This window comes from Acomys russatus, chromosome 18 (assembly GCF_903995435.1).
Source record: "Acomys russatus chromosome 18, mAcoRus1.1, whole genome shotgun sequence".
Lineage (NCBI taxonomy): Eukaryota > Metazoa > Chordata > Mammalia > Rodentia > Muridae > Acomys > Acomys russatus.
Window position 1 is genome coordinate 63,436,805 of NC_067154.1, and position 18,977 is coordinate 63,455,781.

The window sequence follows — 18,977 nt, forward strand, 5'->3', positions numbered from 1 at the left end:
TGATGCTGGCAAGATGTTGACTTCTTCCCCAAGTCCTTCAAAGGAGAATGGTTTGGAATAACATTCTGAAAATTTAATTGGACCTGAGAAGAGATATAACTCCAGAGAATTTCGCAGCGTTTATAAACATTCCTGATTTAATGATAGGGAGAGTCAGAGTCAACCCAGGTGATTCCTGTTTTCTCTGCAATGTTCGCTGGGTGGAGGAGCTAATGCTTTGCATTCGCCAGTTGTCTCTGTATTGTAAATAAGTGTTCTTCATTGAGGGCAACTGGGATAGAGAAGCTGGAATATACCATAATTCTATCCCTTTACCTAGCATTCTGCTCCTTATCTTCTTGCATATTTTGATTAATGCCACTAGACCTACTTCAAGATGACCTCCTTCAGGAAACTGCTTTACATTTCCTCTGTGTGCAATGCCTCCATGGGACACATGGCTCAGTGGGGTGCTGTGAGTGTGGATCTGATCAAAATATCTTCACCTCTTCTCAGCTCCATCATCTTCCCTGCTACAAGTTATGTTCAAATTTAGCTAAAAAGAACATTCTACAAATAAATTAGAAGTTAATGGAGGCACTGATATATTAAACAGAAAATGAAAACTTTTCCAAATTTTTGAGCATAGAATTTGTCCAGTTGGAGTGGACTTGGATTGGATTTATGTCTTCGTATGTGTAGTGTTCTGTGTGAAAGTATCTAGGTCTGAGAAGGCTAAGCAAAAATCATAGAGAATAAAAATTATTTATTATGTTGATGAAAGATATTTCACTTTCTTGTGGCATCTAAGAATATTTGTTTATATTATCTATATGTGAATATGCCTCAGGGTATGTATGTATACCCAGTGCATGTGGGTACCTACAGCTACCAGAAGAAGGCATCAGAGCTCTTGGGGCCAGAGCTTTAGGTAGTCATGAGCTGCCTAATATGGGTGCTGTGAACCAAACCTAAGTTCTTTGCAAAGGCAGTGCGTAGTCTAAACAGCGAAGCTATCCCTCCGGCCACATTTTCTTGCATCCGTAACATATTCTTACTTGACCTTGAACCTATTGGACATGCTTTTGGTGGAACTCTTTACTAAATTATTATTTACAAAAGGTTTCTCTTACCTCTATTTGTTTTACATTGTTTGTCATAGATTTTTTTCCTTTTCATTCATTTTTAATAAAAAAAAACAAAGTAACAAAATATCTTCCAACATTTTCATGCATACTTAGGTTTGCTTGAGTCTCTCTCTTATGTTCCACCATCCCACCCTCAGTGTTCTAGTTTTGCTTGAGTCTCTCTCTTATGTTCCACCATCCCACCCTCAGTGTTCCTACATCTACTTCTTTCCCACTCAGACTGTGCTATTTTATTCTTCCCAATTCATCCCTTAAATATTTTTGTTTCCCCTTTCTTAGCCATATCTGAGCTTATCCCCACATTCTCATAAAAATTACACTTACGTAAAACTTAGAAGCTAATACCATAAAGGAGAAAAACATAGTATGTATCTTTCTGATTCTGGGTTACCTCACTTAATATATTTCCATCTGTTGCCTGCAGATTTCATTACTCAATGTTTCTACAAAATACTGAATGCTAAAAGTTACTTTTAATGTTCATTTTCTTTGAAACACTTAACTAAGGAATAGAGATAAAAAATTAAATTCATTCATAAAAATATCACCCATGCCTGGCAGGGGTGGTTCATGCCATTAATCCTAGCATTCAGGAGGCAGAGGCTGGCAGATCTCTGAGTTTGAAACCAGCCTGGTCTACAGAGTAAGTTCCAGGACAGCCAAGGCTACAAAATGAAGCTGTGTCTCAAAAAGCTGTGTAATGTGTGTGTATGTGTGTGTGTGTGTGTGTGTGTGTGTGTGTGTGTGTGTGTGTATACACATTTTATTGTATTTCTAAAATACATATCTGATGACATTTTATTGTATTTCTAAGTTTCCTTTAAAATGTAAAACCCTTTAAACCCTTTTCAAGCCTAAGTTCATTAGCCCCATTGAAATAATTTGGTAATATAGCTGATCTTCACAACCCTTAATTGAGACTTCCCTCTAAGGTAATATTTAGGCTGTGTCAAGTTGAGAGTTAAAGGGAACTAGTGCTCCCTGTAATGGGAAGCCACTCACGGACACACTGTTACTAATAAGAGTGAAACATATGGGCGGTCTTCTTCTGGGTTGGGCTTGGAGAGTTAATTGAACATTTTGGGTTGGATCATGTGGTCTGTTTACCAGCAGTCTGATTCATGGGCCGACCTTGATATTTAGTTAGGACTCTGTTTAGGGTGTGGCCAGAGAACCAAATACAGCTTCTAACTTGAAAGCAGAGACTGGGTAGCCAGAATATATGCAAACTGCAAACATCTACATGTTTAAAAGCCAGGAGGTAAGAATGTTTATCCACTCTCCTCACAATAAAACGAAAGATGATTAAACCAACTCTAGCAGTTTAAGTTAAACTAGTAATTGTATTCAAAGGTGGATGTAACTATTTTCATAATTTTAAACAGTCATGTTTTTATTAAACCAAAATTACAACCTTAAAAAGAGTCATAAAAATGGCTAAAAGAAAATCAGTATGAGGTAGGACCATTCTTCATTTAATTAGTTTGTGTCTGAGTCATGTTCCATCACCATACAGGTGATGCAGATTTTCTCTAAACATTTTTTGCTAACAAATAAGATGGATATAACTGATAAGTGGCATGGATTTCTTTTAAAATACATCACTATTTAAAAATGCTTTTTTCTGAGTGGTAGTTTCCAAGATTCACTCATCTTCAGCAAGGTATAACTTCCAGATTCCATAAAGAATGTATTCCGGTGCTGGCTCATGTGTGTTTAATTATTTTAGTGAGTATTAGCTTAATCAGGGGCTCTCCTCCTGCATGCCCTAACCCAGGGTGAGAATGAGAAGTAGACTACCTATGGCTTTTCTCACTCCCCCTTGCTCCTGGAGTAGCTGCCCAGGAGTCCAATTTAAGAAGTGAGGAAGGATAATGAAGAGCCACCTCTTAATTACACAATCAGTTCCTATTTCTTCTGGGACTTAATCCAGATCATGGCTTCAATTTGAAGGGAACCATACAGTCTGTGATTATATATTCAGCAACTCCTATTCTTAGGAAGAGGAAGGCTTCTTAAGATGGACAATGTGACCGTTAGGGGAGTGTCACCAATGACATCTTAAAATCATATACCAATGAGTACTGTGTTTAGCCAAAGATGTTGACCCTAATTCTGTATGGTGAACTCCACAAATGGAAGCAGGTGTCAGGGTACCACCCACATCTTAAGCCTTTTCTGTCTTCACTTGTGCTCTGTCCTGCTCTCAAAGCATGCTTTTTATTCCCATTCTCATAGACAACCTTTAATGTGTCCATATTTCAGAGAAAAAGAAAAGAGTAGGAAGAGATACAAAAGAAAGGATGCAAAAGATTTGTTTGTCCTGTTCCCTTTGGCAAATAGGTTTCCTTATCAGAACCAGATAACATGACCATTGTAGGTAAGATACCCTCCAAGTTGGACAGATTATCACCTCTCTGAAACAAACATTGAGGTTTTACTTAATATTAAGAAAGGGAGAAAGCTATTGGACATGTGGTGTATAGTATCTAATCACTAAAAGATCAAATGGATTGGTTTACTTAAAACTCAGAGTGTGAGAATTTGTTCTCCTTGGTTGGGCTCTTTCACCTCTAAAACTCAGAATGGTGTGCGCTATTGTGAACTTCAGTAGGTGCTTGTCTCGAGTCAGCCCTACCCTCTGCTCTGTGCTCCTAGTGGAAGTCACTAGCTTCTTACTGTGTAGTTCAGTGTCTTAAGAGTCTTTAAACAGAATATTCAACAAAGAACCAATGTTTTTATTAAACCTCCTGAAACTTCTTTATTTAATAAAATGCATTTTATTCCTTTTTTTTTAGACGGAAAACCAATGTCTTTTTTCACACATGAGCAACCTCCAGTCCCATAATTTACCTCATAGGCCCACTTCCTACCTTCAAGACAAAACTCAAAACAGCAGTTTCTCTTCATTTCCACTTAGACTTGGTCATCAGGAGCTTTCCGCATTCTCTCAGCTCATATTCCTTAACACTCCCAACCACATTTAAAGTGAAGTTGCACGTTGTTCATTATGTCATATCATCATATTTACTGTCTTCTGTCATTTTCCTATTCCTCCTAGAACAGATTTAAGTTCTTTACCCAAGATAAGCAACTTGCTATGTATTCATTTCTGAATTCTACTCCCATTTGGTTAACCCTTTAGTCATTTCTCTTTAGTTGGCCTTCACTGCCTGATACATGCCCAACTACTTCTTATCCTGAGGATTGCTAGGCTCTGTTCCTAGAACATTGACTACCTGGCACCTTCCCATGATCAAAATGCATTTTGATTTGTCACTTATGTACAACTTGCTTTACTTAAAATATTAATCAATTTTAATAGCATATTACTATAAGCAACTATAATTCAGTCATCAACTCAAGAAATATTTGTTATGCACTGGGTATTATATGAGCAATTTGGAATATAGTAGAATAAAGAATGTATTGGCCTTATTTTTCATAGCACTTATAGTCTACCGGGGATGAACACACATCACAGCAAAAAATACCCTTGAGTCACTGGAGCTTGAAGAGGCTGTTACTATATTCAATGGTGAGAACAGGGCAAGCAAGGATATTCAGAGAGAGAGAGAGGAGAGAGACAGACAGTCAGACAGACAGACACAGAGACAGAAACAGGAAAAGGGAGACAGAGATACAGAGACAGGGTCATTCTATGGCTTGATGAATTGTCAAAAATTATAGAAAAAAAACTGAAGATGATTAAAAAAATACAGTGGGTATTACCTATTAGGTCACAAAGCAATCATGAAGATAAAATCAAGGTAAATTATCAAAAGGCACGAGAAAACTAGTTGTGGGGAGACTTGGCAGGGGAAAGAGTTAAGTACAAGGGTAGAGATGAAGCAAAAGTTAAAAAGATAGATGTTAAGAAATTATTACTAGGCAGCTCCTTTCCTAAAACGCAAGGTGCTGTGCTGTCATGGAAGGCATGTAGACCTTGAAATCAGAGGAACTGCAGCGAAGCTCTGGTCCTGTGTGACTGGACTACAGGTTTGAGGTACAACTTAAAGTATAATAGCACAGCCCTCAAATGTTTAGCTTCCTGTCTGTAAGGTGGAAGCCAGACCTGACTTCACAGGCTGTGACATCATAGCATTTAATTCATGAGGAAAGACTTATGGGAATAGATGTATTTTTTTTTATATTTCTTTTAAAATGGTCTATTATCTGTTTTCTGTTAATTTTCAGATCGTCATATGTTATGGAAAATGACTACCTGGATTCATGGGTGGTTATAATCCTAATAATAAATAATGGAGCATAGTAATAAATTCTCAACAAGTGAGTCTTGTCCATTAACCTTTTCATGTACAGAGATGAGTATCACATAGCACATAGTCAGTATAGGTGACAATGATACATGTCCCTGGAAACATAGCAGGATGAGTGTGCCCATAATCTCATTTCCTATTCCCTGGCTCCTGGTAACACACTCTGTTTACAATAGATACTTGAGAAATCCTTTATAGTCAAATAACTGAGTCTGGCTGTAAGAAAATGTAACCTTAGGAGAGAAGCAAAGTCCTAGGTAGGAAAAAACTGGAAAATCCATAAGTCTAGTATATGTCAGTTTGTACACAGTTAAACAGGACTGTGTTCCCCCATATAACTGTCACAAACACAGTGTTGCATATTAAAGGACAAACATCTCAAAAAGCAAGAGCAGATGTCAGAAACAAAAAGACAAAAACAAAGGTCAAATGTGACCATGAGCCTCATGTGACTTTTAACTTTTTTAAAACCAATAAAAGACATGAGTAGGTGTGGTCTATCTGTCTTGTTCATGAAGAGGAAAATGAAAAGACGAAATCTTTAAGAATGCCTTTTGTTTTTATTAGTAAACCACAGGGAAGCAATTAGTAAATGCTGCAAGCAGTGATAACGTGACTAGACTTCAGAATTCACCTGGGTGCCGTGGTGTGTGGAATGAAAAATGGCACCAACACATGCATGCTGCTGATAGAAATGCAAATGAGAAAGGGTCAATATCCAGAAAGAAGCCATAATTCCATTTTAAATAATTTCACGATGTCTTACTTGGAAGCTTATCTCCTAAGTCACATCCAAATGTATCATGTTAAGCTCGATCTCTATGGGGTCACAGATTTAAATAACGGCGTGTCAGAATAACTGTGTGTGTCAGAAAGCATGTCTGATGAGAGACGAGACCCTATGATTTACACTTTCTATGTTATAAAGTCTGATTTCTCTGGCTATTTACTCATATCCTTCCTTATCCCATCACATCACCCGTATCCTATGGTTGCTTCACAGGCCATGGCGTGTGTTCCTGTGGCCGTTGTGTTTGTGAGAAGGGCTGGTTTGGCAAGCTCTGCCAACACCTGCGGAAGTGTAATATGACAGAAGAACAGAGCAAAAGTCTGTGTGAGTCAGCAGATGGCACATTGTGCTCAGGGAAGGGTGAGTATCACCGCTGGAGCCTTGACTGAATTCCCACTACACACACATTTGGCCCCTCCAGAATAAACTGAGAAAAATTCGCTGGGCTTCTGTCAACCCTGAAAGCTGAGCATCAGCAGCAGGAGGTGTGTGAGCTAAGGTGCTGTGGTCCTTTGTGTCTGTGCGAAAGAAGGAAATGTTCCCAAGTTCATACTAAAACACAGATGTGATCTTTTTTTTTTTTTTTAATAGATTTTGTTTAAAACCTCATCATAAATAGGTCTTTGTTGAGTCACACCCAATTGCAAAGACTGTAAGAACACAGCGTTAGCATAACAATATTCTGAGAGGTTTCATGTAGCAGCTGATGGAAACAGTTGCAGAGACCCACAACCAAACAATAAGCTGAGCTTGGAGAGTTTTGTGGAAGAGTGGGAGGGAAAGATGGAGGGATACAGAGGGGTCAAGGACACCACAAGAAGACCCAGAGTAAACTAACCTGGGCCTGTGGGGGCACACAAGATTAACCACCAACTAAAGAGCATGCATGGACTGGACCTAGACCACATACACATAGGTAGCAGATATACAGCTTGGTCAACATATGGGTCCCCTAACAATGGGAGTAGGGACTGTCTCTTTCTCTGTCACCTCTGAGCTCCCCTTCCCCTTGTCAGACCATAGTGGAAGAGAATGTATTTAATCTTGCTGAGACTTGAGGTGCCAGGGTGGGTTGTTACCCCTTGGAGGCCTTCCCTTCTCTGAGAAGGAGAGAAGGGAATTGAGGGAGGGGTCATGAGGGTGGGACTAGGAGGAGAGGAGGGGAGAAGCTGAGATTAGGCTGTAAAGCGATTTAATTAATTTTTTTTTAAGAACACACAAAGCTATATTCACCAGTGCAGTCATTTACAGTTCATTTATATCCTAACCTGACTTTTCTGTAAAAGTATTCCCTAAAAAATATAAACATTGAGTCTTCATTAGAGTTTCAAAATTTTCAGCTAGAAAATTTGCATATAAAAATGCAAAAAAGTTGACGGATGCTGGAGAGACGGCTCATCAGTTAAAAGTACTTGCTGTTCTTAATACCCACATTAGATAGCTCACAACTCCAGGGTAGCAGACATCCTTTTCTGACTTGCATGACTCTCATGTGCACTGAATCTACAGATGCATATTTTTTTAATGAAATAAATTTTTAAGTGAAAAAATTGATTAAGTATGGACTCAAGCATGTTTCCTCACAATCAAAGCAAACACACATCCCTACTTCATGCTTTCCCAGTGATTTGCTTTGGGTTGTAGGGGCACAATGACAGATCAGTGAGGGTTGGGGACCTAAATGGCTACGTGGGGAGGATTCTTGAGCATGGCTAAATTCAAAGAAGATGTAAAGCTTCCTAAGGCCTTCCATTTTGAGTTTCATGGTTCAAAGTGATGATGGGCAGCAGATGCTTGAAGATTCTTTTTTTCTCCTCCTTTCCGGTAGCATCAGTACTGGGCTGTAGAAGAAAGGGGCCGAGGCTGAGCTCTTGCCACTGTAATTTATCTCCACCACACAGGATAACAAGGATGTTATTCCTGGTCTCCATGGAGAGCATCGTCCCACAGCTGACCCCAAGACGCACAGTGCTAACAAAGCATGTTAGAACCTGGGGGATTCCAGCATGATGAATGAGAAAGGAGATGTTTTCACATCCTTCTCTCTGCAGCCCTCATAGATCTCATGAACTTTTCTGAATTGTGTATAATTTTTTTCCAAAACTCATGCAGGAATACCCTCATCCTGGTGATCTCAAGGTATATGGAGATTTTTTCCTTCTTATCAAAATAAGACAGTACATAGAACCGTAGTGCAGGTTTGAGGCAGTGATTGGCTTTTGACTGCATGCCAGGATACTTTGTTACCCACACCCACTAAAATAACGAGTGTGAACTCTGTGCTTGCTAGGAACTGGGAATAAAGCCATCACTTCAGGAGACGATGAAGAAATAGCATTTTATTTCTTACAAATTTATAGCCAAGACAATAAATCACTCCATAGAAAAATTTAAAACAAGATACATTGTTGTGACCTTTATAACAGATGGTGTCATTAGTACAATAGTGAGAACTGCCTGCTGGGGTGTTAGGTTGCAGCATTTTGTCAGGCATGATATATGAAAAGGCAGTAATGAAATAGGGCCTTGACGGTGTCTTTGTAAATGACCAAGAGAGATGTGCTTAGTGGCCATGGTGCCCCTCCGTTTAGCTACCTTTGCAGAATGTATGGTGAAATTTATAGGGCTTTGCGATTGTTGGTTGCCTTAGGGACTTGTTTGTTTGGTTGGTTGGTTGGTTGGCTCCTTGGTAACACAATACTATCTTTGTCTTGATAATGTTACCCTGGATCCAAGTAATCACTCTAATGCTCTTACAGATACCATCAGGACACACACACTTAAGTGTATCTTTAAACTGTCTCAGTGATACTGCTGCATCCACGTCGTTATTAAGTTTAGGTTACTCTCATTTATCCATCTGTTTCTCAGTTACCACCTCTGTGTGCTCAAAAAATAGAAAGGGAAAATCTTATACTTTTCAAGATCAACCTTATCCTAGGGTCCTGGTTGCCATGCCCAGATGGCTGCTAGTCACATATGTAGGCAAGAATTGCTCGTTTATGAAACTATATGCATGTTTTTGCTTTGACAATTATCACAGATAGATAAATGGATCGATTGTAGACCGAATCAGATTAAGGTGGTCTGTTAACTCTTTTCAGAATGTCGTCTGAGGCAATTTCCCCACCCTTTCTGCTATTCCGTTCTCATCTTTGATGGAAGTTTGTTTCATTCTCCTCCTTGAGTCTTTCGGATATTATACAAATAGATGAAAAGTTTGTCCAATAATAAAAGTCAGCAAAATAGGGACATTGTCAAAGGTCCTTTTTGGAGAATAAAATCAAATGGGTTACTGGCGTTGTAGTTACAGGTTTATAACCCTAGGATTCCTGACAGGGTGTGCCAGCTGCAGCCTATGGCTAGGCTGGGCCTCCCATGGGAGTGGACCTGAGTATGCTGAATTGAAAAGTTGCTCACTTTTGGAGGTTCAGGAAGTTTACATTTGTTACACAGAGCCTTCTCCTCATATTTTTCTCCTACCTAGAGAGGGAATAATCCATCCCTGTTATTGGTTATTTACAAGAACAGCCAGCGCACTCTATAATAAAGGTCTATAATAGGTCCTATTGACTACATACACTGTGTTAGTACTATATGCTATGTTGTTTCTATTTATGTAGGGAATAGAGCATTTTACTACCAATAATCAACAAACAGAAACAACACACCTGCAGTTATTGTGACCACGAAAATTGCTTCCATGGCATACACAAAATCAAACCCTAGTTTTTTTCTAACCATTTTATGACATCTACTATATTTAGAGCTAGAACTTGTAGAATACTCAGTGCACATAAAACATGTTTACTTTAGCTGAATGTACTCATCTCAGGACAAGACCTCACTATTCTTTGCAACTGGGTATTACAAAAACAAAAGAAGCATTAAGAATCACATAGAGACAAGAGATAAGTTCAAAAATGACGTGTAGACTCTTGGTAGGAATAATGATGCACATGAGAGGCGTCCCAGGTGTGATGGGCTATAGCGTGAGCATACAGAATAATTTATTTCTATTGTAGAAGTAATTCCATGATGTAAGAGATGCTATGTTAGAAACAAATAAAAGTACTTAATAGTTAATCCTTTCCTGATGGAAATAAGCCTTTGGGGACATGGAGCATAGTTGTTTCACTAACCACTTGTTAAACAACCAATTGATTGTTCAACATTTTTGTGCCTAGAATTTTTAAATAGAATATTTAAATTAAAATAAATCCTAAAATGAGGATACACTCTGTTCTGATGAGGATCCAAGGGAGGCGTTACCTCTTTCCCACTAGGCCAGCAGCTATAGCCTGAGTCAATTATCCCTCAAAACTGGAAGATCTCCATAGATTTCCCTAAAGAGTCTGCAAGTAAAGTCAGACTCTCAGAATAACAAGATTAAGTGAAATTGTGCTGCACTTCACAAAGAAGTAAAAATAAATGCAAATAAAATTCTTATATTATAGTGGGTTCCGGCTACTTGCTTGCCTTGGGCTGTATGATGGGGAAAGACCAAAACGAAATTTTGTTGTGGGAGCTTCTTTCACCTAAGTACACGTATCTGCTTCCATGGGATGAACTCACATAGCACTCAATGCGTGGGGCACTTTAATTTGAATTCTCTCATGACACACATGACAATATTACATGAACTCAAGCCCAGGTTTTCTGCTCTCTATTTTATGCTGTGGATCATTTTTCAGTCACTCCATTTGAGGAGAAGCACTGAGAATTTCTCCCTGAATCTGCTGTGTGCATTCAGAACTTACTGAGTTTGGAGTTTTTCTAAATGCATTTAAAAAGTTTTACTATTTCATGTTCTATCAAAGTGACTGGTGACTGGAGCATCTTAGCAATAACTTTGAGCATATTTTTGTAAAAGGAAATTGTGTCCAGAAAGAAAAGCCAAATGAAAGTAATGGAAGAGGTCCTTTTGAATTCTATGGTTGTCCTTCTAGCTGTAGCAAAAATAGCATTTCCACATGTTTTTGTCCCCAAGCTTGTCTTAAAAGACATTTACACCAAGAGAAGTATCTTTTCTTTGAGATATCATGAAACTCATTTTTACCATTAGTAAGATTCTCAGTTACACCAAATATTTAATAACTAAACAGTTTCTTATTAGATTGGAGGTAACCAGAAAGAAAGTTGGCAAGGGGTCGGAAAATTGACTGGACCTCATTTGGGGTTCATTAGGACTCTTCCTGATTATAAATAAAATTCTGAAGAACAAGCCTGAGACATCAATCAGACCTGAGGGACCATGCTTGCATTTTGAGTGCTTCCCCTTGCCACCCAGTATGAAGTTTGTGTGCTCCTAGCTCAAGAAAACTGTGTAAACACAAGCCTAAGATGATGAGCTCAACAGCTCAATAATTATCTAATTACAAAATTAATATTAAATTTAATTAATTTGGTATTAGATTTCTTTAGAGGACAGAAACTCTGAAATGTAATTCAATTAAAAATAAAGAAACAAAACATCTATTTTGAATACCTTTTGGGGAGAGCTTCTCTAAGGATGAACCACATCCTGTTCCATTGACATTTCAGCCGGACTGGACCAAGGGACATTTGCTCAAGGCTAATTGCAACTGTCTAGATCTATAATGAAGGCCTTCCTGGGTGACCTTTATGAATTACAGTAAGTAAAGCTCCCTTCTGAGAAAGTAGCTATTCAATAAACTTTTACCTTTAGAGGATAGGTTATTACAACCCTATTGTCAGTGTGTCAATGGTATTTTCCTCTTGAAGGTAACCTTTATTTCTCTGGTGGCAATGAGTAACACCTTTTGTGATTTCAGGTTCTTGTCACTGTGGAAAGTGCATTTGTTCTGCAAAAGAGTGGTATATTTCAGGGGAATTTTGTGACTGTGATGACAGAGACTGCGACAAGCACGACGGTCTCATTTGCACAGGTGCAGTATTGAACTACCCTGATTGTTTGCGCCACAGATTGAAATGACACCCACGATGTACTGCTTTAGGTAGAGCAGAGAGGGTAGCTTCCATACACTTAGGTGAACAGTGCCGCTCTGTAACAACTCTGAAAGGAGACATGAACATTTGTGAATACACATATCAACATTTTCCCTGGAAGAATGCAAAAGGATGGAGCCATATTATAAAATTGTTGGGAAACTTCTACAAGGTAACCTGTCCTGTGAACTTACACAAAGACAGTTACACAAACGCAGAATTCTTTTGACAGCCATTTCATTTTAACATGGTCTGAGTGGGTGTGATATTATTTAAAGCAGCTTTCAAATGCTGCAAGTTGGTGTCTTGGCTGTGTTTTTAAGGAACTGGGTATATGTATGAATGTGTGCGTGGTGTGAGAGACGGCAACAGAGTATACAAAATATATAACCATGCAATGGCATCACAACCTAATTAACTGAATTCTAAAAATTGGTAATAAGTAATGCTGAATCAAGTTAAACAATAATGTGTATGTGTTCCCCTGAAGATATTATTTTAATTATAAAATGTATTCATACTTATTAGAGTTCTAGCTGATTCAATATCACTAATAAAATTCTTTCTCAGTAGCCAAATATTTCTGTAATCAAACTTCTTTAGTTAGGATAAAGATAACTATTTGGCACGACATTAAATTAGACAATCACTTTCTGTCCACCATACTACAACAGAGTATTTTTAGACCTCTCTGGCATGCCTAATTTCCTATCAAAAGGCTTTATGACTTCCAATGCTTCTTTATAAGTCGTACATGGGTTTGCCCACTAACAGAAGATAGAGTTGTGATTTGGGAGCCCAGCTGGGGATGCAAGGTGGGTCCGGTTCAATTAATATATCATGGCATCAAAGAAATGCCATTAAGTATGACAAAGATGGATTTCTCTCAGATGCATAATATAATAATAATACCATTGTATTGAAGACACTTTAAAGAGGATAAATGGAATGGCTTTCTCGTGAACAGTTATGATTTCTCGTCACATATTCTAACGGTGCATTCTGATCATAACCACAATCCCCATGTTTGTTTTATTGCAGGGAATGGAATCTGTAACTGTGGGAACTGTGAATGCTGGGATGGATGGAATGGAAATGCATGTGAAATCTGGCTTGGCACCGAATATCCTTAGTGATCACATGGGAGACAGCTGAATTCTTATTTCAGGCCATTTTTGACATTCAGAGGAAAGCATGCATACACAGTACTAGGACAGACTTTGTGTGTTTTTCTATTTCTGACTGCCCGAGTAAAATGTGGTTCTTCATTGGAAATGGCTTCAGCAAGCTGATGTGATTACACCATAAAGAATTGTTCTCCCACAACCATCAGTGTTCCACGGCTGAAGAGGGTAGCTCTTCAACCCACAAGACATTTGGCAATGTCTACAGAGAATTTTGTTGTCAGAGTGGGTAAGCTAGGAATATTTGTGTTGTGGCCATTTTAGAGGTAGTGGCGACAGACAATGCTAAACACCTCCCACAGAACACAGAAAAGCCCTCACAACAAAGTATTTTCTAACATCCAATGTTTATCAAGAAGTAGCAGAAAAATGCTAAATCTCCACATCCCAACACCAGAAACACTGTATCAAAATATAAGGATAATATTTATTCTCACATAATCCAATCAATCAGATTTTTTTTCAGGATTCCTTATGGCTCTGAATTTGCATATGGGGATGGTGATGACAGATACATATAAGATGTGATGATGGGCTGGGGCTTACCAGATCACAAGGGCTTTAAACTCACAAGAATCTCTTATAGGAAGAAATGAAAAATGCACAATTTTACATTTTAATAAATAGTGACATAAGTTGTTTATATTCTGTGTCAATATCTATTTACTCATGGAAAACAAACACGGCAGAAAAAAACAAATTGAACTATCCACATTAGATCCCAAGAGCTAACAGACCCTGCTTTTAAGATTAAGAACAGGTTACATGTACAAGAAACATGATTTTTCACATGTAAATTGATCCCTGTAATGTCATGTCCTCTGAAGAAGACAATGTGCAGTGAGAAGCCCAGGGCCCTCATACTGCATTCATTGTCCTTAAACGACTTTCTTTTCCTCAAAGACACGGTGGGATCAACAAACATGACATCGACATTCAGAAAAGGACTCCAAAATTCTAGGAATGGCTTAAATCAAAATTACAAATGTTCACTCAGTCATAGGAACAAAATGTTTATTTTCTTGGTGAAATTGTTCTGTATGAAATTCACATTGAATTATGAAAATGTACAATATATGGGTTCTTTTGCATATATACAGTTAATCTACTTATGCACATAGTTGAATCAACCATTATTTAGAGCTAAAAAATATACCTTTACCCTAAATGTGAATTATTTGTAAAATCCAAACTAACATAGCAAAATCATTTCTTTATTGTTTGAAGGTGAAATTTTTACTTGCAAATTTTATATTAATAATGTATTTTAGAATCATGGCTTGGACTTTATCAGTCGTCACTAAAAATAAAGAAAGCATGCCTCCACTGTGTTAACTTTAAAAAAAAAACTAAAAAATGGAAAGCATTTGAAGAATCAATTTTACTGGTGCTGGTTTTTATAGTAATAATAAGTTTCTCAGAATTTAACCTATTTATAAAATTGTTACCTCTATCCTGAGATTAGGGGAACCAGAAATATTGGTTGTATTCCTATTGTTAAGCTGGTAATCAACGTCAGTTTTATAAAATGATGACTTAAGGTATAGTACGCGTGATTGCATTCTCTCCTCTCCTCTGTACTTTCCTTCTCTCTATATATGTTTTAATCCAGAAAAAACAGCTATAATAATTCATTAGTTGTTCTGATGATATGTTGATGAGTTCCAAACATGGAGAATCATTGACTGACCCATCATGGTGCAATGGCCTTCAGCTTTTCTTACTGCAAGACTCAGACCTGGACAATATGTGTTAGAGAGACCACTGTTAGGATCTTCTTCTTTAATTGTTTAATATTTTAAACCTGTAATGAATAAATAAAAATCCATCCTAAACTCTCAGGCTATATATAAACAAGTGTGGGCTGACTTTAATCACAGCTATGTGTGTAGTTTGCCAGACTTTGCTTCCCTGGAATTGCTTTCAATTCCTCATGGCCTTTTCATCATCTTAAATGTGTCTTTTTATTATTTTAATTCTCTCTCCAGTCTTTTAATCATTTAATCATAAATAGCATCTATCACAAAAGTATGTGTTTCTCTTCTTATATTGTCACAAGAAAAAGTGTTAAGATATCTTTACCATTTAAGTATTCTCAGAATAGAGTTTAGACATTGGAAAAGTTATATAAAGAAAAATGTGATCCTAATTTTTGGAAAACATGAAAATATGTTGTAGGTGGCCATGTTCTGGAAGGAAACGGTAGTATATGTCTCACAGTAACTACATCTTTCTCTTGGAAACATACTTTGCTACAAGTGGTGTGTGTGTATGTATGTGTGTGTGTATGTGTGTTTCTGTGTGTGTCTGTCTTTCTGTCTCTCTGTCTGTCTGTATTTGGCTCAAACCATGCCAACACCAGTGTATCTATAAAAAAGTGATAGATTTCACACATATTTATTTAAGAAAAATAAGAATCAAACAACAACAAAAACCAAGGTGACAGGCAAAGACATAAGTTATTCTCTATGTAAATATGTTTCTAAGCTTTGACTCCAAGACAGAAACTACCTTTTTGAGAATGCCAAGCAAGAACACATTTGTAAATAGGAGAAAATAAGCAAATCTCTTTGGCTTGCTTGTGGTTTTCAAAAATTACATTGAGATCCATGATAGTTGAAAAGGGGATATTAAGTTCACCAATGGTGATGGTCATCACCTGCATGTTTAACAATCTGTGACTGAATAATCCCTCCAGGGGACATATAAAAGTCATCAAAAGTCCTGAAGCTCAGAAGACAACCATTGTTCCTCCTGACTTTCAGGATCCGGAGTTCATCTGGACTCCAGCAGCACCAGGGAAGAAATGACTTATCTATCAGCTCAGATACAAACTCTGCCTCAGCCATAGATATCAGAATTAGACGGAATGAGAACCAAGAACAAAAGAAAAAACTACAACACATTCTTAACTTGCAAAACTCAACTGTCACAGTTTTGAAACGCATTCAGTATTCCAGACACTCACCCATCACTCTATGTCGCTTTGTAAGCCACGGACCATTAACTACCTATGTCCTTTATTCCAAAGCAACACAGTTTGTATTCTGGATTTGATTAAGCCTGCATTTCAGAATATAGTTACATATTTAGATTAATTGTTCTCCTATTATATAGCATTTTCTTAAAATAAAATTGAAAATCATTTCCCACTATTTTCAGTTCTTTCTAAATTGAACCTTGGTCAGTTTAGCTTCACTACCCTCCTTTGAGGGAAAGCAAGCATATATTTTCCATGTAATATTTGGAAGAAAATTTGAACAAAGTAGTACATGTTCACTTTAAGGGTTTCTGGTTGTTGTTGTTGTTTTGGTTTTTGATTAGAGAACCAAGTTTGATATTGGTCACTCAAGGGGGAAAATACAGTTTCGTAGTTGAATCACTAATTAAGTGGTTATATATGATACATTCTGCTTACTTTCTAGGAAGCCAAAAGTTAGAAAGACTAGAGCAAAAATTGTGGTGTCCTCTACACATCTGGTCCTAACCATAAAGCACCAAAGACAAGCAAACACTTAAAGCGAGACTCCAAATTCTCCAGAATACATAAGGAAAATGTGCTCAATTCCCTTTGACTCTTCACACAGGACAGACTGTTTGTGTATCTTTCATAATCATTTCTAAGGAAAGTAGTAAGAAATCTTAAGAAGTAAACTTATTTGAAAACAAAAAATGACATCATTTGAATTATGCAAAGGACTGACATTGAGCTCTGTTGATGGGTAAGCAAAGTAAATCAGCTACCATAATGGGGCGGTAGATCTAGCCCCCCCCCCACCAGATATGCATGCAGAAAGAACGGCTCTTCAGAGACTTGGTACAATGGACATACATACAGGGGGATATAAAACACACAGTATATAAAAACAAATGTGTTCCATCTGATTTACTATACAGAACACCAGTGATGACAGATTGCATTTAATAATGGTAAACTTAATTTATAAGGGAAGGAATGATGACCTTTTTTCCAGAAAATAGCAAGAGAGGTATCATCAAGAAGCTAAAATTTTCTTTGGCATGGTAAAGGGGAAAGCTGAGTTTATCAACTTATTTACATGAGAGTTCTCTGTATTTGGAACAACACAATGCCATTTTGTTACAGAAGGTTGTTTTATGGTTTCCATATGCCTTCATATGAGTATTTTATTTGATACGTTGTATCTATGAATACAACAGATGATAAGAAACACAGATTGTACAATCCAGACAAGCTCTCTGTATGTAAACAGAATAATACATACCAGCACTTCTGGATACAGGGGTCCTAGTACCTGCAGATCATTTGGTGCTTTCCTCTTCCCATGCAACAGGTGAGACCAGACACAAAGGAAATGGCCTAACTAAATCAAAGATAAATAACCAGGATCCTGCTGCAACGTATCTACATATATTAGAAAAAAAAAACCACTTGAATGTCTACTTACAGTGATAAATGTTCTTATAGACAACTCTTGGAAAACAAAACAGAGGAAAACATTAACATAAATCTCACTTACAAAAATAAATCTTGTGTTAATTTTAACCACTAAATAGATCTTGAGAGCAGTGTTGATTATCAAAAACAGAAAGTTAGGCTTGTTTGGGTGTGTGTGCATGTGGAGGGGTATAAATTGTGTCTTAAGCCCAACTAATAGTAATTACAAGCTATTCACATTTTACCACATATTATAGGATATCTGTCTTCCCTACATAATCAGTTAACGAGTCTCTTGTAATTATGCATAACACCAAATTGGGGGTGGTCAAAGGAGTCATTTCATTGTATTTGCAATTCAGCATTATTGACAATAAATCTACTCAAACATTATGCTAATGTTTATTTATTAAAACGGAATATAATGTGAAAATTAAATAAGCGTGAACAGTTAAATTTATACTGAATCTTTAATTAGCTAAGCAGGCCAAAATTTTTCTATGCTGGGCAAGGGATGTCATCATGAAAGCAATGAGAAAAGAATTTCCCAGTAAGTACAGTGCAGATGGGGATAAATGGCAACTGGGTTATCCTGCCACATGAAAATAATAACAAAAGGCCAGTACATTGATGCCACATCAATTGTTTTCTATAAAAAGAGGTTCAGTTTGGTCTCAATGAACTCTTCTGAGAAGAAAACATGAATTTTATTAACTGTACACACAGTTAACAAATGTATTTCCAAACATTTTAATACTAAACACTTTGAAGCTCTTTGTATCTGATATTATACATTTGGCATGGAATCTTCAAATTGTGTCTCCAGCAGTTCATAGACTTTTTTAGTATCCCTAAACTTGGAGCCCTACAGAATTTAAGTCAAAATGATGATAAGAGAGCAAGAGAACAAAATTAAATAAATCAAATGGCCCAAACCCTATTGGTGGAGAGTGTTGAGTTGTCTTTAGTTTTATTTAGGGTACTCAACAAACCATATTCTAAAGTCTTGGCAAATCATCTCTAACCCAGCCTGCTGGGCCCCACAGAGCTGAGTTAGACATATGTACTGATGACACCCACAGTACCAGACCCGGCATGCTGAGCTAAAAACAAACAAACAGACAAACAAACAAAAACCCTAATATGTCCAGTTTAAAAACTTGTCATTAAACACCAAATATATTAAAGTGTAATTTAACTAGCGTGTGC

The 18,977-nt window shown here is 37.4% G+C and overlaps 1 protein-coding gene across 2 annotated transcripts in view; it reads left to right on the top strand.

Annotated features, from left to right (window-relative positions):
- Itgbl1 (integrin subunit beta like 1) overlaps positions 1-13,495 on the top strand; it is a 249,915-nt gene extending 236,420 nt beyond the window's left edge. For both annotated transcript variants that reach the window (XM_051161007.1, XM_051161006.1), the window contains 3 exons: positions 6,411-6,557; positions 11,993-12,106; positions 13,209-13,495. In XM_051161007.1, the coding sequence (XP_051016964.1) occupies positions 6,411-6,557; positions 11,993-12,106; positions 13,209-13,300 (353 nt within the window). In that variant the 3' untranslated portion in view covers positions 13,301-13,495. The remainder of the gene's footprint in view (positions 1-6,410; positions 6,558-11,992; positions 12,107-13,208) is intronic.
- Positions 13,496-18,977: the final 5,482 nt, after the last annotated feature.